This window comes from Labeo rohita, unplaced genomic scaffold (assembly GCF_022985175.1).
Source record: "Labeo rohita strain BAU-BD-2019 unplaced genomic scaffold, IGBB_LRoh.1.0 scaffold_46, whole genome shotgun sequence".
Taxonomy (NCBI): Eukaryota; Metazoa; Chordata; class Actinopteri; order Cypriniformes; family Cyprinidae; genus Labeo; species Labeo rohita.
The window spans coordinates 911,161-931,618 of NW_026129379.1; the positions used below are offsets into that span (position 1 = coordinate 911,161).

Below are 20,458 nucleotides of genomic sequence, written 5' to 3' on the forward strand. Positions count from 1 at the left end.
TTGTGATCAGTAATAGCTTTAGTTGGGCTCTTGACTCTTACTTTTTGTTAAGATAACTTTTTTTTTGGATCTACAATAGTGTTTCAATGTAAACACTTATGCTAAAAAAAAAAAAAAAAGATGTTTTAAAATTCATTTGGAGCAGATTACTATTTGTGATGGTGTCAATTAAGTTAAAGAAAATAAAGCTGAAAATAATACTGCATAAAAATGATGAGCTCTCATTACTGATGTCAGTGTGCTATATCACAAATGCAAAAATTCTGTGGTAACATGCAGAAAGTTTTAGACATCAACACTTATCATGCAAACCACAACAATGGTGACAATCATCAAACTAATTCAGATAAACAGATCAACTGCAATGCATGCTGGGAATCATGAATGAGTTTTGTACCATGTTAATACTCAGCATGCATTTCTGCATAAAATGTTCTTTTACTGAATGTCACCATTGTTGAGTTTCATACGCTGATTCTTGATGATTCATAAATCAACTATTTTTGACATTGATTTAATGGTTGCTTGCTATCAGTGTGGTCTCTATGTGGTTAACTAAAGGCTGAGATTGGGTAGCACTATTAAAACACGTTCTGGCTCAGTTTAGGTATGTAGGTATTGTATGAACCTGGCAGCGTGGGTATACCGTTCCCCACAAGCGACCCCTAGAGGATGCGTTTTCCATGTTTATTCTACACGAAACGCAATAAATTTGGAATGGAATTGTGAAGATGAAATTTTCTTACTATCCATCTCAAGCTAGACGCAAGGAATTTCCTTGCCAATGAGATGGTACCAATGAACCAACTGCAGAATGTAAGGAATTGACAGTTTATACAAATGCACAGTAAAGTTGTTCACTTTAAGGGGTTTGGAAAAGTTCCTTGAGATATATATTGATAACTTAGACCACAAAAGATGGTGTTAAATTTGACTTGAATCAAACTGCTGCTGTCTCAGAGAAGAAATGTAAACGTTTTACAGACGCCTTTCACACCTACAGGAGGTGAGAATCTGAGTAGAAACAAATTTTGTATATATTTAATTGAAAACATACGTGATTTTTTTTATTCCTTCCATCAGCGTCTGAATGGTCCTTTTGATTCTATAGGCTGTGTCTCTCAGTGATTTGCTGGCTTCAGTCACATGATTCCCCTTGATCATTTTTGTCCAGTTGTCAATAATTTCAGGAAGTGCATATGTCATTACATCAAACCCAGCAACAACCTGATGATCAATAAGAACCAATCATTACATGATTCATTTTCATTAATATCAGACTGTCAGACAGTCATAAGCACTTGTAAGAAACATCCCAGGTTACTACATAACCCTGGTTCCCCGAGGGAACGAGATGCTGCGTCCGAACATGCTAAGGTGAACACCACTGGCGAACCACGCTCTGATATACTTGTAGACTGTCCAATAGAATGGTGTGACATCACGGGTGAGTGACTTAAGCGACCAGGAAGGTATAAAAGCATGTGCGCCGGCAACGGCGTTAGCTTCAAAGAGTGAAGCAAGCGCACGCAGGGATGCCGAAAGTATGGTTTGAGACACAGCGTCCCGTTCCCTCTCCTGATGGGAATCTCCCATGAAAAGCCCTCAAGAGAAATCAGGTCCGAGAACCAAACTCGGCCCGGCCAGTATGGGGCTACTAGAAGTTGACAGACTCCGTCCCGACAAGCTCTTTCCAGAATTCCTGGGAGCAGAGTGATCTAGGAAAAGCATACAGACGAAGCGCCTGCCATGTCTGTACCATGGCATCCAGCCCCAAGGGAGCTGGATGAGTCAGAGAGTACAAGAGGGGACATTGCGATGTCTCCCAAGTCGCAAAGAGGTCCACCTGAGCCTTGCCAGACACTCCCCAAATTTGCTTCACCACCTCGACAGGACGTCTGCTCCCAAATTGAGATGCCCAGGAATGTGCACACAAGGATCTGGTGCAGCAGCTTGTTCAAAGGGGTGCGAATGCAGACCTCCCTGGTGGTTGGTATTGTAGACCACCGCTGTGTTGTCGGTGAGCACCAACACATGGCGACCTCTCAAGTCCGGGAGGAAGTATCTCACTGCTTGAAACATGGCCAGCATCTCTAGACAATTGATATGCAATGCGAGATGGCGACCACTCCTACAGACTGTGGGCTAAGCGGCCACTCATGACCGCTCCCCAACCAATGAGAGACGTGTCTGACGCTAGTGTCACACGGCGACAAGGAGCTCCCAGCACCGGGGCCCTGAGACAGGAACCAAGGCTTCCTCCACATGTCTAAGGCATGTACACTGTTAGAAAAAAAGGTCGGGCTCTGTCACTGGGGCAGTACCCTAAGGTACAAAAGTGGAAAGGTACCAATATGTACTTTCAAAGTACTAAAATGGACCTTTAAGAGGTAGGTGAGCAGAGGTGGGTAGTCCAGGGGTCAGAAAGTAAAAGTCCTGCCATATATTTGTTCCACCCATGAACTGATGAAATGATTTCACCAGAGGTGGAACCAAGAGCTTCTGTTCGAGTCACAAGCGAGTCTCAAGACAAATCCCAAGTCCTCAAAGAATTAAAGGTAATTGATAATTAAGTGACTAATTAAATGATGATTGTGCATTAGTGATGAACACCTGCTGTTACTGAGAATTACAGAGGATCAGATGTTGATGTTTTATTGGTTAAAATGATGCTACCATCATGGAGATCAGTGTTTGCTTTAGTTGGGCTCTTGACCCATTTAGTAATTCAAAGTAAATTGCTTCTAAGCAATTGCAATATTGTTTCACAGCAAGTGTTTGCACATTATTGAATCAAAAGCTTATGGTAGCAGAGATAACATGTTAGATATCATGTTTTGCTTTTAAATCATTTGAGTGAACATCATGTAATGGCTATTCTTTGGTTTGTAGATTGACACAAATTATCAAACAACTGGATAAATAGCCGAATTAGGAAATGCCACTGTAAAGCTTAAATATTGGGGGGAAATTTGCAGCAGCTCAGGCTTTTAGACCTGAACATTTATCATACGATCCTCAACAGTGGTGACAATAATTCTTCATGCTGTAGTTCATGATGGGAGTTTTTACTATGGTGTTACCCAGCATGCATTGCAGCATGAAAAATTTAGTTGATTGTCACCATTGTTGAGATTCATATGCTGGTTCTTGATGTCTGCGTGTGTCTAAACAGTAGTAATGGGAAGTTCGGATCATTTTACCGACTCGGTCCTTTGAGTCTCGTTCAGCAAAATGAACAAATCTTTTTTTGAGTCATTTCGTTCATTTTAGCAAAATATAATTAAAATGTTACATTTTACCTCCCTAACACATCTACTGCTTACACAAACGTTGATCACACTACAAACAAAACAAAACTATAATGCTATAAGAAACAGAAAAGATTCATTCATTGTTTACCTGGGTCTTTAGTCTATGATTCACTCACCTCGCCTCTTATCTGACAAGTTTTCGGGTTTGAGTTGTTCGTTCATCACGTGACAGCCCAATTAGCTAACCAACGCAGTCTGAGCCGGAAAGAGAATTGATTAGTTCATCTCTCCAGTCCTCGGGTTTGAGTCGTTCGTTCATCACGTGACATCCCCGTAATGTTAACCTATGCAGCCTGAGCCGGAAAGAGAATTGATTAGTTCATCTTTTGAGTCTTCGGGTTTGAGTCGTTCGTTCATCACGTGACAGCCCTGTAATGTTAACCTATGCAGCCTGAGCCGGAAAGAGAATTGATTAGTTCATCTTTTGAGTCTTCGGGTTTGAGTCATTCGTTCATCACGTGACATCCCCGTAATGTTAACCTATGCAGTCTGAGCCGGAAGGAGAATTGATTAGTTCATCTTTTGAGTCTTCGGGTTTGAGTCGTTCGTTCATCACGTGACAGCCCCATAAGGTGAATGAACGACTCTAAAACAGGTGAACTAATTCCAGTACAGAACCTAATAGGATGTTGCGCATGCGCGACTGAACGAATCACTCCCCGAGGCGACTCGTTCGTCCCGAGTCACATTAAAGATTCGTGCAAAATGAACGAATCGTTCAAGAACGACCCATCACTACTAAACAGCACAAAAGCTAAAATATTTACATGCCCCACGTATAAAAGAACGCTCATTAATTTTGAATTATCACAACTAAACTATAATTCCATGCCAAGCTTCACAGGACGGGTTTTTCAAAACCTAAACTTGAACACAAATAAAGCTACTGTCCATGTAATCAGGTCACTGCCTGACAATTATCAGATCACATACAATCTTGATCTCACTATTTTACAACACTACATACGTTGTGGCATAGAGAGACCTAACATAATAAGTCAAGGGTCAAGGGTCAAGAGCCCAACTAAAGCAAACACTGATCTCCATGATGGTAGCATCATTTTAACCAATAAAACATCAACATCTGATCCTCTGTAATTCTCAGTAACAGCAGGTGTTTATCACTAACGCACAATCATCATTTAATTAGTCACTTAATTATCTTATTAACTTTAATATTTTGAGGACTTGGGATCTGACTTTAGACTCCCTTGTGACTTGAAAGGAAGGACTTGGGTCCACCTCTGGTGAAATCAGCTGACTGAGTTCATGGGTGGAACAAACATATGGCAGGACTTTTACTTTCTGACACCTGAGTACCCACCTCTGCTTACCTACCCCTAATGGTACATATTAATACCTTAAAGGTCCATTTTAGTACTTTGAAAGTACATATTGGTACCTTTTCACTTTTGTACCTTAAGGTACTGCCCCAGTGACAGTGCTGTATCTTTTTTTCTGAGAGTGTAGGCACCCTGCGTGACCTTGATCATGCAAAGTGGGTTTTTCCCTTCGGGGAGAACCCCTTGGTCTTGAGCCACCACTGTAGTGGCCTCATGTAGAGCAGGCCAAGAGGTATCACGTTAAATGCAGCTGCCAGTGGACCTAATAGTTTTGAAACGCTTTTACAGTATATGACTGGCCTTCTCTGACTCTTGTGACTGCAGTGAGGATCAACTCGATCTGAGCAGGTGACAGACGTGCCTGCATCGTGTTTGAATCCCACACTGTGCCTAGATAAGTGGTCTTCTGTAATGGAGATAGCACACTTTTTTTGGCGTTTAGTCTCAACCCCAACGCTCTCATTTGGGGAAATTGACATCTCGATGTCGAGCTGTTAACTGCTCTGAGTGAGCTAAAATCAACCGATTGTCGATATAGTTCAGTATGCAGATGCCCTGGAGTTGCAGAGGAGCCAGAGCTGCATCCACACACTTCGTGAACGTATGGGGTGAGAGTCCTAGGCCGAACGAAAAAACCCGGTATTGGTACGCTTCGCCCCTGAAAGCAAACCTCAGGAACTTCCTGTGTTGAGTATGGATGGAGACGTGGATGTATGCATCTTTTAGATCCATCGTTACAAACCAGTCCTCGGACCTGACTTGAGACACAACCTGTTTGAGTGTCAGCATCCTAAACTTCAGCTGCTTGACTGAGCGGTTCAGCCGACACAGATCTAAAATGGGACGCAAGCCCCCTTCCTTCTTTGTAAAGGTTGACCGATATATCGAATGGCTGATATATTGTGCCGATATTTGTCATTTTTTTTATATATCGGCATCGGCCGATATCCCTGTTGTTTAGTAGTGCCGATTTAAAGTCAGGCACGTCCACGGGCAGCCCTGTGTTATTAGGCGTAGACGTAGAAGCCAAAACTTTTGTAAGATTCAGTAACAGTTCTAAGAGATAAAGGTAAGGCATAAATTTTGATATTTCAAAGTCCCATGGCCATATATTTACTATATTACTACTAAACTATGAAGTGTTGCTTCACTTTAGTGAAAGAAAAAACGAATAGCATAGAACAGTCTGGAACTGGCATAATGCTACAGCTGGTTGAAGGTTCCCTTATTTTCAGTTAAGTTTAAGGACTGTAGTCAAAAACTATCAGCAGCTTGCTTGCTAACATATTAGCCCCAGTGTTATAAGTTCTGTTTTATTTTTCCTGTATTGGAGTTGGAGAATTTCACTCTGTGCGTTGGGGTGGAGAAGGCGCAGCTCTCACAAACAATGCAGCATTGTGATTTAGGGCTACGTTACTCTGCCCCGCTCACAGACATCACCGTACTCGGAGAAAGTGATGCACGGAGGGTGGTTATATTATATACATTGGTCGCGGGTGGATGAGATAAATCAATAATGATGCAAACATTAACTACATTTTCTAAAATCTGAACCTGAGTTGTGTGGTCAGGACTGTGGCGCCGGCTTCCTTTTATATATTTAATGATTGCACCTGATGCGCCTGCGCCTGTCCCCGTACCCGCACCGTCCTCTTCTTTACCCCAGAATCTGCGAGTTTATACCTATATGGTCCTGTCCAGACGTCAGTAAACGTTATTCTTTTCAGCATGGATTTGGCTTAAAAGCACAAGTGATTAAGCGTATGTAAGTGTGCAGCGATGTGCAGATCAGCTGTTAAAATGAACCATCCATTCATCATAACTAACAATTAGAATAATTGTAATAGGAAGATCGTGTGCGGGTAGTTAAATCAGAGAAAAATATATGTGCGGGTGGGTGGCGGGCGGATAAGTGTCACACAGAGTCAGCGTGATTAGGATCCATGTGCAACTTTATTAAAGCCAGTAGAATATAAAACAGTCCAGGGTCAATCAACGGCATACAGAACAATGTAGACAAACCAGAATCAGAATCAGAGTCCAGGCAGAAATTCGAGGCAGGCGGTGGTCAAAATGGAGATAATCCAGTAAACAGCCGTGGGTCAAAAGGCAGGCAGCAGACAATCGGAAAACGGTTACAATCAGGTCGACAATGGGTAATCACACAGGGAATAAACGCTATAATGTCAGCAGTAGCAAAACAAGACTTCGGGAACGGGGTTATGGGAAATGAAGTTCGAATGAAAAGGTTCCATATGGTGGCGATCGGAGGAAGCCACAGAGACTTGATTCATGACAATAACACTATTGCCTGATTTTGCTTTATTTCGTCGTCAAAAGTAAGATTTCGTCGCCAAAAGTGATCTGAAACAAGTCACAACTGAGCCGCTGTGTATCTTCATTTAAACACAGCAGTGTTTGTTTATGAATCAACGTGCGTTTTTAAACGAATCTAGTGAAATGATTCAATTTCCCATTCATAAAGCTTTATTCAGGAATGAATCAGCTGTTCAAACGAATCAAATGAATATGATTCAGTAATTAAATCAGTGTCTTGCCACCACCTGCTGGCAGATCTTTTCAGTTATATAAATCATTTAATATTTCTGTATTCAAAATTTTGTATTTAAAACATTAAACTCAACATTAATCTCAGCTCTAAAACTTTTATGTAAATGATTGATTTTTTATATTACCTGTTTTAAATATTTAATACTTGGTCAGTTTATTGATTTGTTTGGTTAACTCTGGATAAATATTTTATTTTAATACCGTGCAATGCACAAAATTAAGATCAGAGAGATGATTCAAGTGTTCAATAAATGATGATGCTAAGTTTAGAATGTTGTGCATCCACTTATTTTTAATGTGACATTTTAGCATCCAAATAAAGGGAAGAACTTCAAGATATCGGCCCTAAAAATCGGCCAAAAAAATCTGCAGCACATATCGGCCATCGGCTGACCCTGACCTCTAAACATTGGCATTGGTATCGGCTATAGAAAAACCCATATCGGTCGATCTCTACTTTTTTTTGGAACAATGACGTACCGGCTGTAGAACCCGGCCTCCCTCTCGTGAGGAGGGACCACCTCGATGGACTCCTTCCTCAGGAGGGTATTTACTTCTTGCTCCTTAACCAGAGCCTGCTCGGGGCCCACTAAGGTCGAAAGACCCCTTCGAAAAGCGGTGGCAGGGTGCCGAACTGGATGTAATATCCTTTCTCTACAGTACGCAGGACCCACGCAGACACGTTTGGCAGTAGTAGTTACTACACTGTTAAATAGTCTACTAAGGGAACCAGCCCTCGAGATTGACCTCTGATGTTGCCTGAAGTGCTAGCTCGGTTTCCTGTAACGACTGACCAATAGCATGGGCGGTCTCCTTAGTGGCGCGGAGAGCGAGATCAGCGGTACGCCTCAGTTTGTTTATGTATACTTCTTCAACAGCATCAAGATCTTTAAGCAGGTCAGCCTGGTATGCCTGCAGCATCGACATGGTGTGCAGACAAGCACCAGCCTGACCCGCTGCCATGTACCCCTTGCCCACAAGCTCAGATTCAGAGTTCGGAGGGGCTTAGAGGGCAAGGTCGGAGCCTTCAAAGACGAAGCCATGTCAGGGGACAGATAGCTAGCTAACGTCTGTTCCAATCCGGGGCATCGCCTTGTATCCCCTCTAGGTCAGCCCTGCCACATTCCCATAATAATCAGAGGCGGGAAGAAGAGGTGAGAGAAAAAAGGTCTATTCCACGACCTCGACACCACGGTGTGGAGGTCGGGAAAGAATGGAAGGCTCCGACGTGGAGGTGGTGCTTTTGTCCGCAGAAAGCGTTCATCCAGTTTGCTTTTCTGTGGCTCATGGCTCATACTGTTTCTCAGGGAGCCATTCAATGTTTAATTTGGACACTGCCCGAGTCCAGAAGCAACTCGTACTGGGGCGACTGAGGGAGTGGATCCTCAGCGGCGCCCCTCTCATCCTCCTCCTCAGAGGAAGAAAAGCGCAGCGCCTAGCCCGTTTCCCGGGGGGAAGTAACCACAGAGTGGGCTTCTGACCCTTGAGAATGGGCTACAGATCTGGCGGGTGAGGAAGGAGATCTCCATTCCCTCCAGCAGATCTAGCTGCGAACCCCACGAATGCAGTTGCCTCAGCGGCAGCAGGGCCAGCACCGCAGGGAATGCTGGATCGAAGCACTCACACTGCAAGGAGATTGCAGTGCGCACAGCCAGCCACCTCGTGGGCTGACATAGCACGCTCCGATCCCAGGCAAACTACGCATAAACTGTGTGTATCCCCATCAGGAATGTAACGCTGACAGGGAGGAACACACAGCCTATAATGTGATCTGCCCTCGCTCAAACTTTTGCCCTTGCTATCAGACATGTTTCACTTGTAAAGAAAAGCTGTGCAAACAAAAACACATACACACAGAGCGTGTAATGAAAGAAGCTAATGCCGTTGCTGGCGCACATGCTTTTATAGCTTCCTGGTAGCTTACGTCACCCGCCCGTGACGTCACACCCTTCTATTGGACAGTCTACACATATATCAGAGTGTGGTTCGCCAATGGCGTTCCCCATAGCGTTTTCAGACGCAGCTCGAGTTCACGGAGGGGAACTTAACAGCTTATGGATTGCTTAAAGTTAAAAAGCCTAATGAGTTTTAAATACTTCTTTATAAACACATGTATTTTCTTTATGACTAGCACACATTAAGTCTTTTGACTATTTGATTTTAGTGGACTGAGTATTTTTGCTTGTAAATGTTATTAAAGTAAATGTTTCTATATCTGTATCTACGGTGGCCGAGATCTCAATACGCTGCAACTTAAGAAAATACATGCAAACTGCAAAAGCACCAGCAAATTAAGAAAACATCTTCATCAGTTTGATAGCACATCTGCTGCAAATACTCACAACACAAACAAATAAAGAAACAGGCTGCAACAATAGAAACGCGCTGCAAATAGTCACAACACAAACACAAATACAAAAACGCACTGCAAGCACAGACCACAACAGTGGGAAACCCACTGTTTTAATATAGTAAAAGTGTAGTAACCATGTTGTTGTTTTTTTCCACATATTGATTACCATTTGTGTACATACTATTGTTAAAGTATGGTTAGTGTTTTTAATTTACCATTGTTTAACTATAGTAACCATATATATATATATATATATATATATATATATATATATATATATATATATATAATAAAAATATATTGCTTATTTTAATAGTAAAACCATGGTTTATTTTTGTAAAAGTAGCCAGCTTACATAAAGTTTCACATTTCATCAGCTTATTGAGGCCAATAATATAAAAAAAGCCAAGGAATCATATGATCAGGATGTTAAACAGAAATCGCTCCTTTCAGAGGATGATATCCCAGCCAGATTTCCGAAGTGGTCTGTGTATATTTGCAGCGCATTTCTGTTTTGACAACGTGTTTCTTTATTTGCACATGTGCTGTCAAACTACTGAAGATGTTTTCTTAATTTGCAGAACGTTGAGCTCTCTTGGCCACGTATGTATCTGTACAAAGTAGTTTTATCTTGAGAAACTTTTACTTCACTCCATTTCAAATCATAATATTGTACTTTTTACTCTAATACATTTTATAAAAGTGTCTTGTTCCTCTTTATTTTGAACTGAAGAAACACTCACTGTGAGACATGAAAGATTGGATACAGAACACCCGAGAAGACATTTCAACACCTCAGAGGACTCCAGATGATGCCAGGCCTGGAACAACATGCAACACTACCAAATGTTGCTATAAGTTTGATTGTAACATATAATCATTACTGTTAAAGTGCTTTTTCAAAAATGACCTTTCATGCGGTGTGCCATGTAGATGAAAATAAACTACCTGCAAATTTGTTGAAAAAGAAGCCGAAAGTGCACGATAAATAAAGTTACTGTCTATCAAAAAAAAAAAAAAAATAGTAGGCTCACTATTGTTGAAACGAGTCATCAGAATTTCAAATCTTTTTCTGTTACGGCCAGTCACAAAGTAACATATTTGCACAATGTCCGTCCACATTCTAGGTTGCGAAGAACTTGCCCGCCCACAAACACAGTAGCATTTCCATGTGGTTAACAAATTTACCATGTGGTAAATTTGTTTTATTATCACTTCCAAAAAATCAATCTACAAAGAATCAGTGGTTAACAACACATTTTTTCAACAACACCTCAGCAGTACACAGCAAAATCCCCAGTGTTAATTTAACACTCTGAGTGTGGACACATATAAACACTGAAGCAGTGTTAAAGTTAACGAGATAATTAGGTGATTAACAAAGTGATGACTGATCATTATTGAAGACACCTGATGTTAATAAGCAGAATCACCAAAGGAGAAAACCAAAATTTTTAAGCAACCATTATAGTGGTCAGTGTTTGCATTAGTTGGGCTCTTGACCCTTAAATCATCAATATTAGGTCTTGTTTGGCTGCAGTTACTGAGTTATAACAACCAGACAAACAAAGAGCAAAAGTCAATAAGATGGCATTGACTGTGCTTGACTTAATCATCTTATAGTGACTTGAGTATTTCCTTACAGATTACAAAAAAAACTGTGAACAAAAGATCAATCAGTTTTGCCATAATCAGACAGATGATGAAAAGAAGTTTATCTTAATTTAGACACACAGACAAGAAGAATCAGTGTGAGAATCACAACAACGGTGACCATCAAAAAGCGTGTTGTAGCCAATCAGAACTCATCCATGACTCCCATCATGCATTGCGGCATGAATAAATGATGAGAGTTCAGAGTTGATCTGTTGATCTGAATATGCCGTTTGTCACCATTGTTGAGATTCATGGGCTGGTTCTTGATGTCTATGTGTGCCTAGGTGAAATACTTTTTTTTTTTTTTGAAAAGGTTGTAAAAAAAAATCTTTCTAAAATGTATAGGAAGTGCTGGATCTTCTGTGGATTGTCAAGGCTATTGCAATAAGCAAAGAAAAAAAAAAACTAACTTAGAGATTAGACTCTAGGTGATTTACATCAAACAATGAATATGTTAAAACATAATCACCTGGTGACTTGAGCTTTTGGCTTGTCTGACTGTTTCAACTCAAATACAGCAGCCAAACAAAAGCTAATGTTAAAGATTTACGGGTCAAGAGCCCAACTAATGCAAACACTGACCACTATAATGGTTGCTTAAAAATTGTGGGTTTCTCCTTTGGTGATTCTGCTTATTAACATCAGGTATCATCAATAATGATCAATCATCACTTTGTTAATCACCTAATTATCTCATTAACTTCAACACTGCTTCAGTGTTTATATGTGTCCACACTCAGTGTTAAATTAACACTGGGGATTTTGCTGTGTAGAAGTGTTTCAACACTTCTAATCGAATTGTCTAAATTGTCTGATTTGCTCTGATATCCTACACATCTGTGGAGTTTAATGAAGAATTCCTCTCATGTTATGCAAAATGTTAATACTTTCTAACATTCACAGAGAAGAATTTAACCCTATGTAAGTTGTGCGCTGAGAAGAACATGTCTCAAAGGCATTAAACAACAGACGCGTCTGTCAAAGTACAACAGGACAAGCTGCAGTAAACGCTTGTTTTTTTGTCGACAACTTGGTCCTGCATCTTTCCCACAGCAGCTGTTTTCCATATGTCCATAGAAATGTGTTATTCACTACTATTAAGTGATGCGATCGATGTGTTCAGACACGACTAATCATTTTTATTATTGATTTTATCAGTTATTGTTGCAGCCCTGTTTATAATAAATCTAACAGCAGATAGAACTAAAGGAAGAATGATTTCTGTTTTTATCAGGATCTCCAGGAGTAGGAAGAGAAAGAGATCAACACCAGATCCCAGCTGTGTGTCTCTGAAGAGTGACGTATCCACGAATATACCTCCTTTATTTAGTAATGATCCAATGACCTCTGACCCCAGGTGAGGATAAATGTGTAGTGATGACACTTGTGCTCCAACCACATCTCTATTGATTTAGATTTTAATCTACACATCCTTTATTTTTAGATATTTTTAATCTGTTCTTCTTTTGATATTTCAGCAGAGCAGATCGAGAGCGAAGCAACTCTGTCTTCTGTCTCAACAACACAAGTGTTACAGCATCCTTGAATAAACATGATCAACCAGTAAATGATAAACTACAAAAAGTCAAAGACCAGCACAAAACCAGCATGAAGAACAAGTATGAGAGATTATTTGAGGGAATAAAACTCCAGGAGAATGAAACCCTCCTGAATAGGATCTACACACAGCTCTACATCATTGAGGGAGATATGAAGGAGTGAATAAAGAACATGAGGTTTTACAGATGGAAAAAACTGTCAGAACAAAACATTCACAAGACACTCCAATCTACTGCAATGACATCTTTAAAGCCTCAGATGAACCAGGATATAAGAAGAAAATCAAGACGGTTCTTACTAAAGGCATCACTGGAATTGGAAAAACTGTCTCTGTGCAGAAGTTCATTCTGGACTGGGCCGAAGGAAAAGCCAATCAGGATGTAGATTTCATGTTTGTGCTTCCATTTTGAGAGCTGAACTTGATCCGAGATCATCAGTACAGTCTTCACAGACTTCTGCTGGACTTTCATCCTGAACTTCAAGATCTGGACTCAAAGATTTATGAGGAGTGTAAAGTTTTGTTCATCTTTGATGGTCTGGATGAAAGCAGAATGAGACTCATGTTCTCAGATGTTGAGAAAGGTTGTGATAAGACTGGGACTTCGTCAGTGGGTGTGTTGATGTCAAACCCATTTATGTTTTCAGATGATCAGATAGTTTGTGATGTGAATGAGACTTCATCAGTGGGTTTGTTGATGTCAAACCCAAAGACATTTTCAGGTGATCAGATAGTTTGTTATGTGAATGAGACTTCATCAGTGGGTTTGTTGATGTCAAACCCAAAGACATTTTCAGGTGATCAGATAGTTTGTTATGTGAATGAGACTTCATCAGTGGGTGTGTTGATGTCAAACCTCTTGAAAGGAGAGCTGCTTCCCTCTGCTCTCATCTGGATCACCTCCAGACCAGCAGCAGCCAATCAGATCCCCTCCAAATACATCAACCGTCTGACAGAAATTCAGGGATTCAATGAGCCTCAGAAGGAGGAATATTTCAGGAAGAGAATCAGTGACCAGCATCAAGCCAGCAGAATCATCTCACACATCAGAAGAGCAAGAAGCCTCCACATCATGTGCCACATCCCCGTCTTCTGCTGGATCTCATCCACTGTGCTTCAGAAGCTCCTGAAAGAAGATCTGAGTGCAGAAATCCCTCAAACTCTAACTGAAATGTACATCCACTTCCTGCTGATTCAGATCAACATGAGGAATCAGAAGTATGAAGAGAGAGATCCAGAGAAACTCCTGCAGTCCAACAGAGAAGTGATTGTGAAACTTGCTGAAGTGGCTTTCAAACAGCTGATGAAGGGCAATGTGATGTTCTATGAGGAGGACCTGGTTGAGAGCGGCATAGACGTCACTGATGCCTCAGTATATTCTGGGATTTGCACTGAGATTTTGAAGGAGGAGTCTCTAATTCATCAAAGGAAAGTCTACAGCTTCATTCATCTGAGCGTTCAGGAGTTTCTCGCTGCTTTCTATGAGTTTTACCGCTATTTAAAGAAGAACAAGGAATCCCTACATAAAATCAGGGCTTATGGTTTTGATGACTCTCTGTATGACCTACTAAGATCAGCAGTAAATAAAGCCCTTGAGAGTGAGAATGGGAAGCTGGATCTGTTCCTGCGGTTCCTGCTGGGCGTCTCACTGGAGTCCAATCAAAGACTCTTACAGGATCTACTGACACACACAGAGAACAGCTCAGAGAGCATCAGAGAAACCACATGGTACATTAAAGAGAAGATCAAATATGAACGTCATATAACAGGTTTTCTCTCAGCTGGTCAATCCATCAATCTGTTCCTCTGTCTGCTGGAAGTGAAAGATCAGACTCTGTCTAGAGAGATTCAGGATTTTGTGAGATCAGACATGCACTCAGAGAAGAAACTCTCTCCTGCTCACTGCTCAACAATCGCCTACATGATTCAGATGTCAGAGGAGGTGCTGGATGAGCTGAACCTCATGAAATACAACACATCAGCTGAGGGGAGAAGAAGACTGATACCAGCTGTGAGAAACTGCACAAAAGCTCTGTGAGTGTTTACTCTTTAGTATCATATTTAATAATGAATCTGACACTATTAAAGTAAAGGTTCCTAAATGAGAGATTTTCTCCTAAATAACAGCTCAGAATTTTAAAGGTGCCATAGAATGGAAAACCGTATTTACCTTGGCATAGTTGAATAATACCAGTTCAGTACATGGACATGACATACCGTGAGTCTCAAACACCATCGTTTCCTCCTTCTTATATAAATCTGGTGTTTGCAAAAGACCACTGAAAAAAAGGCTAGTCCTAACATAACAGCGACTATTACAATAGTCTCGGGATCATTAATAGTTACCCCCCAACATTTGCATAGCCCAATCATCAGACGTTCTGCAGCTAGGCTATTGTGAAAAAAAAAAAAACAAAGCGAGGACAATAGCGAAAATGGCAGATCACGGGAATAAATGTAATGTTCCAGGTTGTGCAGGGGATGTTAAGTGCAATGAACACTTGCGATCACAAAAGTGAAAATAAAATGATCGTGCATTCAAAACGGCAGTTTCAATGACCTGCATGTTAATAGCGGCTTGAGCTCCGTGATTAATATATATATATATATATATATATATATATATATATATATACAGTATATATATATACACTACCGTTCGAAAATTTGGGGTCAGTACATTTTTTTTTTTTTTAAGAAATTAATACTTTTATTCACCAAGGATGTATTAAGTTAATAATTAAAAGTTTATTAAAAGTTAATAATAAATAATTTACATTGTTATAAAATATTTAGATTTTGAATAAACACTGTACTTTTTAAACTTGTTATTCATGAAAGAATCCTGAAAAAAAAAAAAATCACAGGTTCCAAAATTTTTCATCTTCAAATCCAAAGATTTTATGTAGGGATTCCTTGTTCTTCTTTAAATAGCGGTAAAACTCATAGAAAGCAGCACAACTGTTGATATTATCCAACATTGATCATTCTAATAATAAATCCGCATATTAGAATGATTTCTGAAGGATCATGTGACACTTAAGACTGGAGTAACAGCTGATAAAAATTCAGCTTTTCATCACAGGAATAAATTCTATTTTAAAGTGTTAAAATAAAAAAACATTATTTTATATTGTAAAAACATTTTGCAATATTACTGTTTTTTTTCTGTATTTTTAATCAAATAAATGCAGCCTTGATGAGCATAAGAGACTTCTTTAAATACTATTACAAGTCTTACTGACCCCAAACTTTTTAACAATAGTGTATATATATATATATATATGCTTGTGCCGCTCTGTGAAACAGCCAATCAGAACAGAGCTCACAAATCCTTCCAAATTGAGATTTCACTGAAATGATATAGTTTAACGTTAAATTAATATGAGGGATGAGGAAGGTATATAGACTTTAAGTCACATGTTTTTTCGAATGCGTAATGAATAAAATGCATTGACATTTGACAACCTTGAAAAACAATGAAAAACAAAAGTGCATCTTCAACAAAAAATAAAATGCATCCTCAAAAGTGCATAGGGCATCTGGCATGGGATTTGGGGGAGTTTGTGCATAGGGCATAGTTAAAATTTCTCTAAAATTATATAGTTTAACATAAAATTAATAATAATAATAAACTTAAAATGATTTCCAATTTGCACTACTTAATGTCTCTATTTAATGCCTATTGTCTTTTCTATTTGTTATGTGAGAGCATTAATGGGAAATTCTTCTTGATAAACAGAAGCATCTCTGCCTTCTCACATCCAGTTCTGTTTTTTTTTTTCATCCATAACATTTGCAGCAGTAGAAAATAAGTTTTCACTTTCTATGCTGGTGTAAGGGGCTGACAGCTCAGCTCGCATTTTTTTGTTATAAGAATGTTCCGAGAATATTATGCTGTGTCCAGCAGGAAGTTTTATTTAGTTCCCAGAATATTTTCCTAAAAGGTAGGATAACATTCTCTAAAAGCAATTCTACAATTGTTTATTGACAACATTGTTTATTGTTTAACATTATCATCTAACATTCTAATAAATTAGAACATTGGATGTGGACTCTAATATTGCACAGATGTCAACTTTTGGTTGAAATTAAAAACCCAACCTTTGTCTGATGAAGCTCCAGCTTAATTAAATAACTCCAAAAACAGCATTATCAGCTTCACTTATTATAAACCAGATTTACTTTATTTCTGTCATACATTTACATAAGGTATTATTGAGATTAACAGAGGTGTAGATGTTGCTGTCTGTTTGAAGGTAATAGGTTGGTTGGATGTCACCATTATGGTGAGAAGTGTTTGCTGTAGATGGGCATTATTACTCTTTTTCTCTTGCAACTGTGTTTGTTATAGCAAAAACAGCAAGAGAAAATATTCATGCTGATGCTTCTGATGTCGTCATATAGTTATCTGATTTCATTCAGTCTAATTTGTGGTGTTAGTTGTATATTATCTATTATAGCAATTCAATGGTTCTTTAGACTGAGATTCATACACTGATTCTTGATGTTTCTGTGATAAACCCTTAAAATGATCTGATAAAAAAAAAAAAAAAACTGCTGAATCTCAGTCTGTAGAACCATTGCATTGCTATAATAAATAATATGAAACTAACACCACAAATAAGACTGAATGAAATCAGATAACTACATGAAGACATCTGAAGTATCAGCATGAATCCTGAAATTTGGGCCAGTTATGGCTCATGTGTGGCCCAGATCTGGACTACAGACATGAGCCACACATCAGCCTAATAGTAACTTATAACCAGCCCTGAACAGGGCAAGAACATGTTTTAATAGTGTTAACCAATCTCAGCCTTCAGTCAACCACATACAGACTATGCCCCAATAGCAAGCAACCAAAAATGTTAATGACATTGAATTAATATCACTTTTGCACCTATTATTTATGTTGAAAAATCAACAAACCATCAATGTTGAGCTCTTGACTCTTGCCTTTCATTAAGTTAATCCTCTTTTAGTGTTACAGTAATGTTTCAATGTAAAAACTTATGGTTTAATTAGAGTTGTTTTAAAATTAAGTTGGAGTAGATTACTTTTTGTGATGGGTGTCAAGCTGCAATAAAGTTGAGAAACAATGCTGAATATTATTAATAATCTTTTATTACTGATGTAAATGCCCTGTATCACAAATGCAAAAATACTGTGGCAATGAGCAAAAAGATTTAGACATCAATAATCAGCGGCAGCTGCACTCGTGGGGTTCACAGTTAGATCTGCTAGGGTCTTCCTTCTGGACGCCCCGCTTGCCCGCAAACAAGCAGCGGCATTTCAGCGGGACCTCCCTCGCCGCGTCATAGCATGAGCAACCCTATCCGTGTACCAGCTCCTCGCATCATGAGGCACAGAGACTGAGCGTCGCTACTCAGGCCCCCCCACAACGGGACCGAGATCAGCGGCGCTCGAAGCCGGGGACTTCTAAGTCAAGGCCCGACCTGCTTCAGTGTTCATTTTAATACTCTTGAGTATGGACTCAAACTCCCGGGAGAGTTCATTTAACACTGGGCTTTTTGCTGTGTAGACTTCACCTACTTTTTTTTAGTTTGTCTTAGCTGTTAAATTCAGGTATTCTTTACTCAGACATATAGGATAGAATCTACCCAAACAAACTGAGTGTAAAAAGTTACCGCAGTTTACCTCATTTTATTGAGTAGATTTTATAGGTTGTTTTTTACAGTGTGGTATTTATCAAATGACTTTAATTTTAGGTAAAACATAACAGATCTGGTCAGTGAGGTTCAGCATCCAGAACATAAACATTTATTGTGCCAAGTATTCTACAAATACATTTACATATTTATGTGAGGCACTACAGGCAAAAACAAAGTTTTTTCATGTACCTGTCAAGTTTGAGATTTTGATGACTAGTGGAACGAAAACACCCCAAATTCACTGGTAAGTGTTTCTTTTATAGCACTTTGTCTATTTGTGCCAATAGATTTTAATTACAATACAGATTTTAAAGAACGTTTTCTCAAAGTTAGTTTTTTCTCCTACACTGAGCCATAAATCTCCACTTCAGCAGCACTTACACACACCAAACTTTACATTTTTATTCTTGTCTATATAGTTTTTTTCAGAGGGATTTGTTCATATATAATTTGCTTGATTTTATACATTTTATTCCCCCAGTAATGGTTAAAAAAAAATAATAAAATAAATAAATAAAATACATTGTTTTCTGTCTGTTCTAAGTTCTTTCAGAATTATGAAGTGACAATATGAGATACCCAAAATCCCCTCTGTAAAAACATTTGACTCTAATATGTAAAATAAATAAATAAATAAATAAAATAAACAAGAGTTTTGAAACTGACCTCATGCAGTGTTTAGATTTTTGTACTAGAAATGTACACAAATTAGTGCATATTCTATTAAAAATGCCTTATTTGCATATTTAAACCTAACATTTTAGAAAACTTGTAATACAAAAAATATTTGCAATTATCAATGTAATCAATCAGCTGGGTAAGTAAGGTGATAACTATTAGGTATTTTTTTACTCTATTGACCTGCAGTGTCTCGCCTGTAGTTGTACTTTTAGGGCCTGTCCACACGGAGACGAGTTTCACTGTATACGTATAAATTTTTTACCGTATTGGCGTTTCGTCCACATGGATCCGGCGTTTTAGGAGACTGAAACCACTATTTTTTGAAACCGGGTCCCAAAGTGGATAAATCTGAAAACGACACCCTTGCGGTTTCGTGTGTACAGCCAATCCGTATATTTGGTGAAACGATGATGTCATCACTTCATGTGTCGGCTGCGTCACACGTAACAGCAACAACAATAATGGCAGACTACATGATTGTGTTCGTGTTGCTACTAAGCCTACTAGCTTTATTACAGCAAAATCTATTGCTTCTACACAACTGTTATGAGCAACAAGCGATAATGGACAACACCATATGCCACATGCTCTTAGATCCACCGCTGAAGACAACCAGGAGAGCAACCAGGAGAAAATTTTAGATAAGACCATCACGAAAGACTCCACTCTTGCTCTTGAAGTTGTTGCGCCATCTTCGTCTTCTTCTTCTTGGTTCGTATACAGCGCGCAAGGTTATGCGCATGCTCAAAGTCTTCTTCTCCGTGTATAGTGTATCTCTATGGCACAATTACAGCGCCCCATACTGGTCTGGCATATATACTACACCGTTTTCAGTGGTTTCGTGTGTACGCAGATATTTCTTGAGACGACGCCGTGTTTACGCAATTTTTTTTGAGAACGAGGAAAAAAAATGAGCGGATAGGGAACGCACCGGCTTCGTGTGGACGTAGCCATAATATACTAAACTGGTATACCTAAAGTGTGCTAAATTGAAACAACTAAATTTGTGCTTAATGCATTTTAATTTAATTTAAATTAAATAATTGTGTGGAAGAAGTGCTGAAGTCCAACTAAAGATATAGCTACTGTATGTTTGATTGTGTTAAAGTCAAACTATTGCAAGTATACTTCAGGTACACTTTAAATATCTTTCATTTAAAGACCTATATTAAACAGAGGTCATACAATCTTTATTAATAGTCATATTAAAACACATATTAGACTTAATATAAAGAAATATGCAATAACAAAATACTCCAAATTAAGCTAAATTAAAATTTTACATCAGTAAGTGATATGTCAAAAAA

At 39.1% G+C, this 20,458-nt stretch overlaps 1 protein-coding gene across 1 annotated transcript; it reads left to right on the forward strand.

The window, feature by feature from the left end:
- Window positions 1-12,982: 12,982 nt before the first annotated feature.
- On the forward strand, window positions 12,983-14,833 carry LOC127160806 (protein NLRC3). The gene is made up of 2 exons (XM_051103466.1): window positions 12,983-13,129; window positions 13,211-14,833. Exons 1-2 carry the CDS (start codon window positions 12,983-12,985, stop codon window positions 14,831-14,833), a joined length of 1,770 nt encoding a protein of 589 aa, XP_050959423.1.
- Window positions 14,834-20,458: the final 5,625 nt, after the last annotated feature.